Source organism: Papaver somniferum, chromosome 3, assembly GCF_003573695.1.
Source record: "Papaver somniferum cultivar HN1 chromosome 3, ASM357369v1, whole genome shotgun sequence".
In the NCBI taxonomy this organism is placed as follows: domain Eukaryota; kingdom Viridiplantae; phylum Streptophyta; class Magnoliopsida; order Ranunculales; family Papaveraceae; genus Papaver; species Papaver somniferum.
The window spans coordinates 25,047,217-25,059,781 of NC_039360.1; the positions used below are offsets into that span (position 1 = coordinate 25,047,217).

Consider the following 12,565-nt stretch of genomic DNA (forward strand, 5'->3'; position numbering starts at 1 on the left):
AATAACCGAAATATGATGGAGGTGCTTATTCAAATTTTAAAATGGGGGAAATGTTTTCCCCCATTTTTATCTTGCTTAATGATGTTTCTCGTAGAAGCCCTAATTTGTTTCATGTTCTGTTTCAAGAGTCTAAAGAACCATACCCCAATCCAAGATGACATTTGAAGGTTAATTTCAAATAACCATATAAGGCTAGTGCAAGTGCCAGAGAGCTCCTATATTCAGGGCACCAAAGGTTTGTTGGTTTTATAGTGTTTCGAATCTTCCCAAGTAATAAGTACCAACACACATATAAGTGGCCACCTAGAGCTCTCGACGAGCTATGGTTAGGGTCAACCCGACCCTAACTTACCAACCCGTGGTAAGATTAGCGTGAGCTCTAGTCCTAGTATGATTCATGAACGAGTGCAAAACCTTAAGAGGGTTAGCCTTGGTGGGCCCACTAATACTTCGGCCCATCAGAGCCCTCCTAACCTGCAAGAAGAGTCTCAAACCGATTGCTCAAATAAGGTTGGTTGTATAACTTTTAAAGCCATAATTTGTGTTAACGACAGCATATTACTGTCGCAAAACGATTTCGACCGTCCAACTTGGCTAGCCAAATCTACCAGCCCGGATCCAATTTTATCCGGCTAATGAAATGCAAGTATGCTCGCCAGCGGCCTGCCTTCATCCCTGGCTAATCGAATTGATCACATCCAAAAACTAACACCTCCCACCGTTAGCTTAAAGTAGGCTAGCCACAAATCTTCAAAACCGCAAGGTCGACCAACGACAGTATACAACCGCCGCAAAGCAATTTCGACCGTCCAACTTCGCTAGCCGAATCGACCGGCCAAGATCTAATTTCAAGCAACTGGCAAGGCACGGTCATGTTCATGGGTGGCTCAAAAATAGCCCGACCGATAGCATTGATTCCAGTACGTCACCAATGCCACAAACCGATCAGCCAAAGTGCGCCAGTCACACGGCTTTAAAAACCCTATATTGAATCCACTGCAGTATGCAACTATCGCAAATCATCTCAGCCATCCAATTGACCATTTTTGATTTAATTATGGGCGTCCAATAATGCACAGTCGGGCTCACTGGACACCACCCTTTCATGAGAGCCGATCGACCTTCCCTCATCTTGCCCAAGCGATCCCTGACGGCTTCTCGAAGATCGCTAACCACACTCCATTTAAGATATTAAGTTCCGCGACCAACCAAAACGAGGTCTATACAACGATGCTTCATGACCATCTATTATTTTGAGTTGCTTTCTTAAAAGCGATGTTTTACATGCATCGACTACAAGCGATATTAAACAAATATCAATTACATTTATAAATTTTTTACTCAACTTAAGATCATTACATGCTATTTGTTGCGGCAAGTCTCACAACTCGACTTGTCACATATAACTGCTCGCCGCCTAGCTTGCGCGTAATTGGTCATAATAATCCTGCAAGACCCACTCAGCAGTAAGTGTGACGGTTGCTCGAGTGAAAGAGTGGGAAAGTAGGAAATCATGGTTTCACCAGTTCCTCGTACGTGAGAGGGTTGGTTGATTGTCCACCCATTACTTTGCTAACTCCCTCAACTGCTTGCATGAGTTACTCACATTTCTCATCGTGGATGAACACACGTGTTGTAGGCCGCCATACCAAAACCCTAATTGATATCCCCCATGTGACGTGATTGATGTCTCACGAACGTGGAGTCTGCAAGGAAGATGTGTAATTGATTATTCAGTCGTTGACTTGATTAAACGATGGATCTAAATTTTGTTTAGTGGAGCACGGTAGTCGGATGCTCTATGATTCATGTATCAAGTGTCTGTTAGGATGTGATTTTCGAATGAATTATGCTATGAGCAAATATTAAGCAATTGCTCATTCGGTGAGTTACTGAATATTGATAGTTGGATCAATATTCGAGTAGGTGAGCAAGTATTGCTCATTCAATGAGTTACTGAATATTGATAGTTGGGTCAATATTCGAGCATTTGAGAAAGTATTTCTCATTCGATGAATTACTGAATATTGATAGTTAGATCAATATTCGAGCAGATGAGCAAGTATTGCTCATTCAATGAATTACTGGTAACACGACCGAATAAAATATTAATTAAAATATTGGTAACTGGACTGAATTTTGTATAATTAATATAGATTTTTGATTTCTGGATCAACCATAAAATTATAAGTGTTTAAACTTGCTCAGAATTATGATTTGTAGAGCGTTTGTTCATGAAAGAGGGACCGACCACATGGGATGATGGACGACCATGTGGTTCCCAAGTACTCGAGCGAGCATGCACCAAAGTCCTCGGTTGACCAGTTGGTGAAAGAATAATCAAATGTGGGTGTCGATAATTTATTAGAATAGCGCTCATGCGAGCGTTAGGTAGCAAAACCTAATTATGGAGAGATGAGGTACCGACCAAGAGGGCATGGAGATAGCCCTTGGTGGTCGTGGGACCAGCTTCCAGTCGTTTGAGCGGGTCCTAAGTTGGTTGGAGAGAGTTTGGACCCAATATGAGCAATTGACAGCAAAATTAGGTCAAATTTGTGAATATGTGTGGGATCGGATCCTTGCGAGCCTTAGAGAAGGTCTTGTTCGGTCAAGGAATCATACACGGTGTTCGTGTCTCAGTCCTGAGAGTTTTGGTATTCTCTGAAGAGCGTTCGACCAATATTTTGGATTTTCAGAAGAGTTTGATCTTGACTGAAACTCTCAATATTGCTCCAATGAGCAAGAAAAACTTTGCTCATGCGAAAGATACTTTGAGAATATTAAAATAAATATATTTTAATTTTTTACGTGAGAAGCCCGGTCGGCCGAGTGATCGTTTAACTTTTTGGCCTTTTCATGGTTTGAGCAATATTTGAGAAAATATTGAAAAACGGGTTTTTGATCAAACGACGGAGTTCCATGAGATGATGGAAATAATTATATGAAAAAATAAGAAATTGTGAGATGTGGGACTGGCCACGTCTAGGGCATGGTCAGCCGGCTAGGTGGCACGATCTCGTGACACCTTTCCCTATTTTTGTTTGATAAAAGTATGGAAAACTAAGAGTTTCTCTCAAACAAGGGAGTTTGGTCAAATGATGGAACCTCTATGAGATGAGGGAGAAAATAAATTAATAGTGAAATAAAATAATGGATAGGGGACCGACCACGACGGCATGATCGGGCGGCCGGTGGGCCCAGTCCTGCGCATCTTGTTTATTTTATTTAATATTATTTTCTCTATAAGTCGCTCGTTTGTCCATACTTTGATCATTCGTGTGTTTGGGTGCTCGTTCGTGCATTATTGTTAAGTAAACTCGCACCACTTTCTCGGGGCTTACTCGGTGGTGGCCCTGATGCCCGATTGTTGAATATTTATTACTAATTCATGAAATTCAGCTGGGAGTGATTCATCAAACGGAGTAATAAATTGAGTTGAGTATCTATTACTAATCCATGAAATCCAACCGGGGGACTCAGGGAACGAAGTAATGAGATAAAATGGTTATCTATTACTAACCAATGGGATTAGCCGGGGATCAGCCATGGAACGGAGTAATGAGATAAAATAGATTATCTTCTAGGAATTCAGTCGGTGAATGTCACGATAGAATTAATCTGTTGTAGAAGAGATATGAGATAGTTGAAGCATCATACTCGTTTTGAAGAGTGCATAGTCAGGGAACAACGTGCAACGTCGACGTTCTGAAGGCGTTAAGCCCTCTAGCAAACAATTATGTCTAGAGAGCCGCTTGAATCTATACATGGTCTCTCTACATAATTAGGGAACAACGAGTATCGTCGACATCCTGAAGGCGTTAAACCCTCCAACAAACAATTATGTCCATAGGACCGCCAATCATTCTTTTATGTATAGGGGGGTCTCTCTATGTAGTCAGGGAACAACGTGCAGCGTCGACGTCCTGAAGGCGTTAAGCCCTCCAGCAAACAATTATGTCTAGAGAACCGCCCAATCATTATTCTATATAGAGGGAACGATGAAATGCGCAGCATCGAACGCTCAGCTGGGTAGCCTTTCGAGAAACATATTCATCATGGTTCTGAGAGGAATTATCACTCAGTCAGCGATCGTGAAACGGTTCACGGATCGTAAAACAAGAATCGTCACATGCGTTCCTGAAGCCGGGTCAGAAACATGCAGTATCATGATTTTACGATTTTAGCCCTTGTTGAAAATCCACCATCAACTTTAAGTCCCCTGCTTAGTGAGGGACAGTCATGTTTCGCAGTAATCATAAGATGGTGATTTCCAGTACACGAGATAAGCAATCGGACTTAGTCATACAAATGCATTTTCAGAATCCCCAATTTGCTCCAATGATGTCATGTACGATCAAACCATAGGTAAGGACCCTAACAGTATGATAGAGTGTCATCTCGTGAGCACGAAGAGATGAGGCACTGTTGATTTGGACAATCAGACGTCCGTTTTTGGTCGGTTTAGTGTTTGTGGGCCCAGGCCCAAAAGGGAAATCCATGTTTTAGGAACAGATGTTCGTTCGTTAGTTTAAGAAACAAACAATGATTCCTAGCATAAAAGAGATTTTTTTTAGTATACCTGCGTCTAATGATAAATTTTTTGTCTATGAGCTTTAATGAAAACAAAATTTTAATACGTGAGCTTTCACGAAAATTGAATGATCTCTTTTCTCAGAGGTGAACGCTTGTTCGAGAGAAAAAACTGTGTGTTTTTTTTTTAAATAGACCTACATCTAATGATAATTTTTTTGTCTATGAGCTTTCATGAAAACAAAATTTTAACACGTGAATATGCGGATTTTCACCAAATTGAAAGACTCTCGTTCCATAGACAGATGCTCGTTCGAGCGAATTTTGTTTTTATTTGCGTGAGTTATTCACATTTTATTAAAACTTTGTAAAATCAAGTTTTAGTTTTGAGCAATTAATAGAATCAAACAATTATTGATGAAATAATGTTTCTATGAACTTTGTGATTTAACAGTGTATGCAAAAAATCAATGAGTATTCACTCGGTGGAAATTTCTCACACGGTGAAAATTACGTGAATTGCTCACATGATGGAAATTTTGTGAATCCTTCACAATGAAAATCCAGTTATGATTTTGAATAATGACATTTTTTATTCTTCTTTCCAGGCTAGAGAAGCGAACAAGTTCTCGAAATTTTTGTGTCATAGTCTAGTGAAACTGTAAACAGGTAAGAGTTGCATTGTTACCGTTCTTATAGATGTGCACTTTCATTCCATGATCCATTGTTTTGTTGAATGATGTTCTGAAGTAAGAATATTGTATAGTTGTCACAACAACCTTGCAAAGATGACTGATTCTCATGATGGCTCCTCCAAAGATGATGCTTCCGGGGATGACATCTCTACGGGTGCAACTTCAAGAAATGGTACTTTTGGGACCTCTGAGTGATGGTGAGAGATAATTCATACTGATTTGTACTCCTAGTTACTTACTATCAGTAATTCATGGTAAGTCTCTGGTGGAGGAATATAACATGATAGAGCATCTCGACAAATGGGTCTTGATCAATACATCCCAGATGTTCAGAAGAGAATGACATCAGTCGACCAAATTAAAGTTTCTTTAGATTTTTAACATTTGAATGAGCGTGAATATCTGTACCCTTGTTCTATTATGTGGATTACTCGGAAATAGCAGTAAGTCTTCGCAACTCTTAGTTGTGGGTGAATAACATTTGAATGAGCTTGATTATCAATAGACGGAACAAAACTTGTAGGTATTTCTGTGGGTGACAGATTTATCTATTACTATAGACTTTTCTGTATGATACAAATTTGTTTATTGAAGTCTTTGACTTTGGGTCGTAACAACTCTTAGTTGTGGGTGATATCAGCTAAGGGAATCAAATGTGTAGTATCCTGCTGGGATCAGAGACGTAAGGAGAGCAACTGTACCTTGGATCATTGTGAGATTGATTGGGGTTCAAATACAACCCAGACCGAAGTTAGTTTGCAGTAGGCTAGTGTATGCAGCTTCTTAATACAGTGTGTGTTCAATCTGGACTATGTCTTGGGGTTTTTCTGCATTTGCGGTTTCCTCGTTAACAAAACTTCTGGTATCTGTGTTATTTCTTTTCCGCATTATATTTTGTTATATAATTGAAATATCACAGGTTGTGCGTTGTATCGATCAATTGTGAAATCCAACATTCGGTAGTTGATTGAAATTGATTGATACTTGAACATTGGTCTTTGGTACCATTTAAGTTTTCATCTTTTATATTCAATCGGGCTCGAAGATTTCTATTTGCTGATTGCGGATTGAATTAATATGTAGAGATATTAACTCTTTGATATATATTTCTTTATACTGAGTCTAACTGTGTAGTTGATTCTCTTGAAAGTATATTGGAATTAGACCATACAGATTGCTAATCGAAATGTTGGGTGAGGTTGTTATACCCCCGTTTTTACAGTTGTGAAGATGAATATGGTTGATATTAAAGTGTTCATATGGCTAACCATTTGGATAAGTACTGTTGAACCAACTAAGTGTACAAGTTTAGGTATGGTTGCCCGAACCTAAATGAAATACATTTCATTTGTGAATGACAAGCTAACTTCGATCTAACAGTTGAAAGATACTAGCTTGAATCTAATCAGGTTTTGATCTAACGGTAAATATTGAATGCTTTGTCACTAAGCTAACATTGATTGCAAACCCTGATTTGAAATCTATATAAAGGAGAACTCTAACAACTGGGAAACCTAATCCCCACATCTCCTGTGTGATACTAGTTGTGCTAGATAGAGTCGATTCTTCTTTAACCTTAGGTTTATCTTGAGACCCTGTAGGTTAACGATTTAAAGACTTCATTGGGATTGTGAAGCCAGAACGGACTACTTCTTTGTAGCTGAGTGATCTGATCTTGTTGTATCTATCGTACAAGTACAATTGTATAATTGGCTTGAGATTAATATCTCCGATATGAAAGATATAAAAGAAGTCACAAACATCTTCGTCTCATCGTTTGTGATTCCGAAATATCCTCTTTCGTTAATCGATTAGGATTATTGTGAGGTGATTGATAATTGTAGGCCGTTCTTCAGGAATATAAGTCCGGGTTATCGATTGGTTCCTGTTCACCTTGATTTATAAAAAGAGGAAACAAAACTCATAGGTATTTCTATGGGAGACAAATTTATCTATTACTGTAGACTTTTTTGTGTGATACTGATTTGGTTATTAAAATCTTCGAATTTGGGGCGCAGTAGCTCTTAGTTGTGGGTGAGATCATCTAGGGGAGTCAAGTGCGTAGTATTCTGCTGGGATTAGAGACGTAAGGACCGCAACTGTACCTTGCATCAGTGTGAGATTGATTTGGGTTCAATCACAGTCTAGACCGAAGTTAGTTTGTAGTAGGCTAGTGTCTGTAGCCGCTTAATACAGTGTGTGTTCAATCTGGACTAGGTCCCGGGGTTTTTCTGCATTTGTGGTTTCCTCATTAGCAAAACTTCCAGTGTATGTGTTATTTCTTTTCTGCATTATGTTTTTTTATATGATTGAAATATTACAGGTTGTGCATTATATCGACCAATTGTGAAATCCAACCTTTGGTTGTTGATTGAAATTGATTGATCCTTGAAGATTGGTATTTAGTACCACTCAAGTTTTCATCTCTTATATTCAATCAGGATCGCAAATTTCTATTTGCTGATTGCGGATTCAATTAATAAGTAGAGATATTAACTCTTTGATATATCTTTCTTTAGATTGAGTCTAACTGTCTAGTTGATTCTCTTGAAAGTATATTGGAGTTAGTCCATACATATTGCTAAGTGAAATATTGGGTGTGGTTGTTAGAACCCCACTTTTTCAATTGGTATCAGAGAAGGAAAACACGTTTAAATACTTAACCGGTCTGTGTTTGTAGCGATTTGAATCTTTGGACAGTAAAGTCTCTATAAACGCTTCACAAGGATTGAATTTTAATCTTAGAGAATGTTCTAAAAAACTTGTTATTCTCTAGAAAAAGTTGGATGAACAAATCCGGATCAACTCTGATCTTATTGCAGAAATTGTAATGTATAAGGATTTGAAGCCTGTCAAAATAACTTCAATGGATTGGAATAACTCCCTTGATTCTTCTCTGAATAATTATCGTAAGTCAGGTAATAAACAAGGTCTAGGCTTTGTGAAACCGGATGGGACTAAGAACTTCTCAAATAAGATTATAGATGTTGGTCCATGTATGTTATGTGACTCTCACAATCACTTTCAACATACATGTACATCTTTCCGGAAAAGTTTGAAGGTTGCAAGTAATCTTCATAAGAAAGCTGAACAACGGTTTACTAATCTAAAAAGGTGTACAAAACTAACAAGAAATCCTAAAAAAGGAAAGTAGTGTTAGTGTGAGAGCTTTTGCTTTAAAATCAACATCACCCTTTCAATGGTTTCTAGACAGTGGGTGTACCCGACATACAACTGGTGATCTCTCGTGGTTTGTATCTTCGAGCGACTTTGAAGGAGGACCGGTAACTTTCGGAGATAGGAGGTGTTGCTACATAAGAAAGAAGGGAGCGATCAAACTTCCAGACGTTCCTGAAATCCATGATGTAGTATGCGTTAAAGGTATGACTGCAAAACTTCTTTCTATTAGTCAAATTTGTGGCAAAGGCCATAGAGTTGTCTTCGGTGCAAATAGATGTGACATTATATACAAAACTGGGAAAGCAATTTTTCAGGGGACTCGTGGTAAAAATAACAGTTATCTTCTTGATACTCAGTTTAGTAATTGTTGCAATTTGACTAAGGTGGAATGTACACATCTTGGCATGAGCATTTTGGTCACATCAATTACCGTCTTCTAACTAAGATCATTAACTTGTTAGAGGCGTTCCCAAAATCAATGCAAATAGTGAAGGTGGATGTAGTGCTTGTCAAAAGGGTAAACAAACGAATGTTCACCATAAATCATCTCGAGATATTCTCACTAAAGCACCACTTGATTTAATTCATAAGGACCTCTTTGGACCTAATCAACAACCTACTGTTACAGGAAAGAAGTATGCTTTAGTTATGGTAGACGATTATACCAGATTCACTTGGGTAGCATTCCTTGCTCATAAGGATGAAACTCTTGGTGAATTCAAGATTATTGTTAATAGGATCCAGAATGAACAAGGTCGCAAAATAAAGAAAATTAGAAGGGGATTGTCAAAACGTAATAAGAACAGTTAATGGAAGGCTTGGAGCTGTGAAGTGGACTACACAAAATGAAGCGAACGATGCTATTTTATTTCTTAGTTTAGTAGTTTTTTGGAAATGCAGTTACGTGCACAGAGATGCAAATCACTTGGCTGACACTTTAGCAAAATTTGAAAGAATTCAAGCTATTTGTTTTAGTTGGCATAATAATAGTCCTGAATGGGCAACTGCTCTTATTCAACAGGATAAGAACGATATGTAATCATGCATTTTTTAATACATTTATCTTTCCTATTGAAAATTGCTTAATCATTCGTCAAAACTAAGATTATGCTATAATCCCTATTTTCTTGGTCACGCTATAATATCATTCGTAAAAACCTAAAGAGAATGTTCCTTTTTTAGGGTTGTAAGACCTTACATAACCAACATGAAAGATTGGTAACTTAGACTTGGAGTTACAAAATAAAAAATTTGCACAATCATTTTATAATACTATGTACTTTTGTGTTTTTTTTTTCTTGTTTTTTTTTTACTTTTGTCTATTTCACTACATTACGCACATCAGTCTAAGGGAGTCTCTTGCAGCGAGGAACTACATATTAAGCAGTCAGAAAACATGTTTGATTTTTGAAGAAAGATATATTGTGACTTTTAGTGTCTATAATAGCAAATATGAATACAATTATATAGTGAGTTTGATTTTTATTTAACAACGGGAAATTAGAGCCTTGAAAAGCATTTTAGTTGGCCGCTTGATTCTTAATGCAAGTATATGATTTCTGATTGATTACATCTTCTTAACGAGAAGCACTTCATATGATTTCCACTAATTAAAGTTGGAAATATATTTTATATTAATATCATGTTTTTTTTAGTGTTTCTAATATCAGATATCCATACATATATATAATATATAATGAGGGTGATTTTTGATTTAACACAAAAAGTGGAAGCCTGGAAGAGCAGTTGAGCTGCAGATTTTTTGGGTGCGATGAGACTGTCTCTCATGGATCATTTTTTGGGTGCGATGAGACTGTCTCTCATGGATCATTCCCTACAGAATACAAAAACAAGGAAACTTCGTGAAACTGCAGATTAGTTGGTTGTCCACAACCAAGAACTGATCTCCTTCTCCTTGTTGCTGCAATTTGTACTCCGCTATGCGTGTTGTTGGTGGTGGTATGCTTTTCTGTATTTCAGATTCAGCGCCTCTCTCTGCATATACTGGTTCCATGTTTCCTTTCTTCGGTTAATTAATAAACTGTAGATACGTGTGTTTCCTCATTTTAACTCTACTAAAGGGATAACATGTGCCTCTCTCTGCATATGAACATTACTACGTAAAAACTTTAAAACATTTAAGTAACAGCTGAGATGTATTCATCTCCTGGGACGACTACCGGATACGCATTGTATCATATTTCCTTTCTTGGTTCGTCACACTGTGAAAGTTACTCCAGAATGATGGTTAACAGACCTGCAGCTGTTTAGACATCAAAACAAGTTAACATGTATTAGACATCAGAAATGGAACAAAGTTCCCTTGGAATTTTTAGAGATGACAAATTTAACCAGTTTCAACTAGGAAGCACAATCACTAAGCAGTTCCAATTTCCATTAATTCTGTAACATGAAAAAAGGAAAGCCAAAACCAAACAGCTCATGAAGAAAACAAAAAGAACAGATACTTTTACGGATATACATAACAGTTTCAGGTAATAGTATTCTATTCGGACAGTTCCAATACTTCCTATCTAAATTGTGCGAAACTCCTGATGAAGTGGTATTCATCAGGCTTTGTCGGAATCCAACCAACATCTTAGCTCATCCCCTGATAGAGTGCGACATAACAGGGAAACCAAGGAATCCCTTGGAACAAAACCTTCTTTCCTCATCTTATTAAGAAACAATAACCCGTTTTCAATATCCTTAGCTTCAAGGAAGCCTTGAATTAGCACATTGTAGAACTGAGCATTTAGCTGGCAACCCTTTTCTTCCATTTCCGTCACCAATCTCCTGGCATCTAAGAGCATCTTGTTTCCAATCAAACCTTGGGCCATGGAGGTATAAGCCACCACATCAGGTTCCAGCCCTTTGGTCCGTAAGTCAGCAAACAGTCTTTGCGCCTCTTCTAGCTTGCCATTTCTAAAAAAGCCATTAAGAAGAGCAGTGTACATGGATAAGTCAGGTGCGATCCGCTCCTTCATGGACTCTACAAGATTAACCGCCTCCTCCAATCTTCCATTCTTGCACATACCATCCAAGACCGTGGTATAAGTGTATTCGTTAGGTGATGTACCAAGAGCTTCTAATTCAGAGAACAAGTTAAGTGCTGTGTTTACTCTCCCTTCGCGGAACAATCCTCTTAGTATCATATTGTGTGTAACGATTGTGGGCGTCAATCTGTTTTGGAGCATGTAATTTCTGAGTTTTTAAGCATCACCGACTCCACCGTGCTTACAGTAGCCATCTATTAGGATGTTACAAATGACCACATTCGGTTTGATACCTTTTTCCTTCATTGATTCGAAGAGCTTTGCTGCATCTTGCACTCTTCCCACCAGACACAGCCCATCAATCATGGATCCATAAGTGATTTCATCTTGCTTAACTTTCAATTTTTCCATCAGCCTGAACAGTTTCCATGAATCATTTACCATCCCATCCTTACAATGGGAATCAATCAATATGTTGAAAGTGATTGTATCAGGTACAAGACCTCGATCCATCATTCGATCAAAGTAACTTCTTGATTTCTCATGATGGCCATGCAAACAGTACCCATAAATCATAATGTTGAAACTTCTTACACTCGGAGGGATAGCCATCTCCTCGAAGACTCTGTCGGCTTCATTAAATCGCTGTGCATTGCAAAGGCCACTGAGTATGGTGTTGAGCACAACTATATCCACAATAACATTGGAATCCTTCTGCATTTCAGAGAATACATGCAAAGCTTTGTCAACCATACCTCTTTTGAAGAAAGCATCCATTATTGTACTGTATGCAACAGCATCAGGCTTGGAGTTCCATTTATTGATCATAATGTCTTTTAATTGAAGAGCACGATCTACCTGTCCATCTTTGCACAACCCATTGATGACTGTTGAACATGTGTATGTATTAGGAGGAGTGCCCATATGAGACATTTTGTCGAACAGTTTAAATACCAACTCGAAATCTCCTCTACCAACAAGCCCATTGATCAGAGTGGTGAACGTCACGACACTGGGATTGTTTCCAGTTTTAATGATACAAGCCAGCAACGGAAACCCAGAATCAACTTCACCTAACTTCACGGAACAATTAATCACCGTGTAAACGTGATTAAGTCAGGTTTAACGGACACTCTACACATCTTCTTAAACAACTCAATTGCT

The 12,565-nt window shown here is 38.2% G+C and overlaps 2 protein-coding genes across 2 annotated transcripts; both read right to left on the bottom strand.

The window, feature by feature from the left end:
• Nucleotides 1–10,975: 10,975 nt before the first annotated feature.
• Nucleotides 10,976–11,560, bottom strand: LOC113359179 (pentatricopeptide repeat-containing protein At1g62680, mitochondrial-like). Its single transcript, XM_026602854.1, has one exon. The coding sequence runs from the start codon at nt 11,558–11,560 to the stop codon at nt 10,976–10,978; it is 585 nt and encodes a 194-aa protein (XP_026458639.1).
• A 57-nt stretch (nt 11,561–11,617) lies between these two features.
• LOC113359181 (pentatricopeptide repeat-containing protein At1g12775, mitochondrial-like) lies at nt 11,618–12,334 on the bottom strand. The gene has a single exon (XM_026602855.1). It carries the CDS (start codon nt 12,332–12,334, stop codon nt 11,618–11,620), a length of 717 nt encoding a protein of 238 aa, XP_026458640.1.
• Between the last annotated feature and the right edge of the window lie 231 nt (nt 12,335–12,565).

Excerpts from the sequence above, each read along its gene's own strand:
- LOC113359179 (XM_026602854.1), bottom strand. The coding sequence starts at position 11,560 with ATGATACTAAGAGGATTGTTCCGCGAAGGGAGAGTAAACACAGCACTT.
- LOC113359181 (XM_026602855.1), bottom strand. The coding sequence starts at position 12,334 with ATGTCTCATATGGGCACTCCTCCTAATACATACACATGTTCAACAGTC.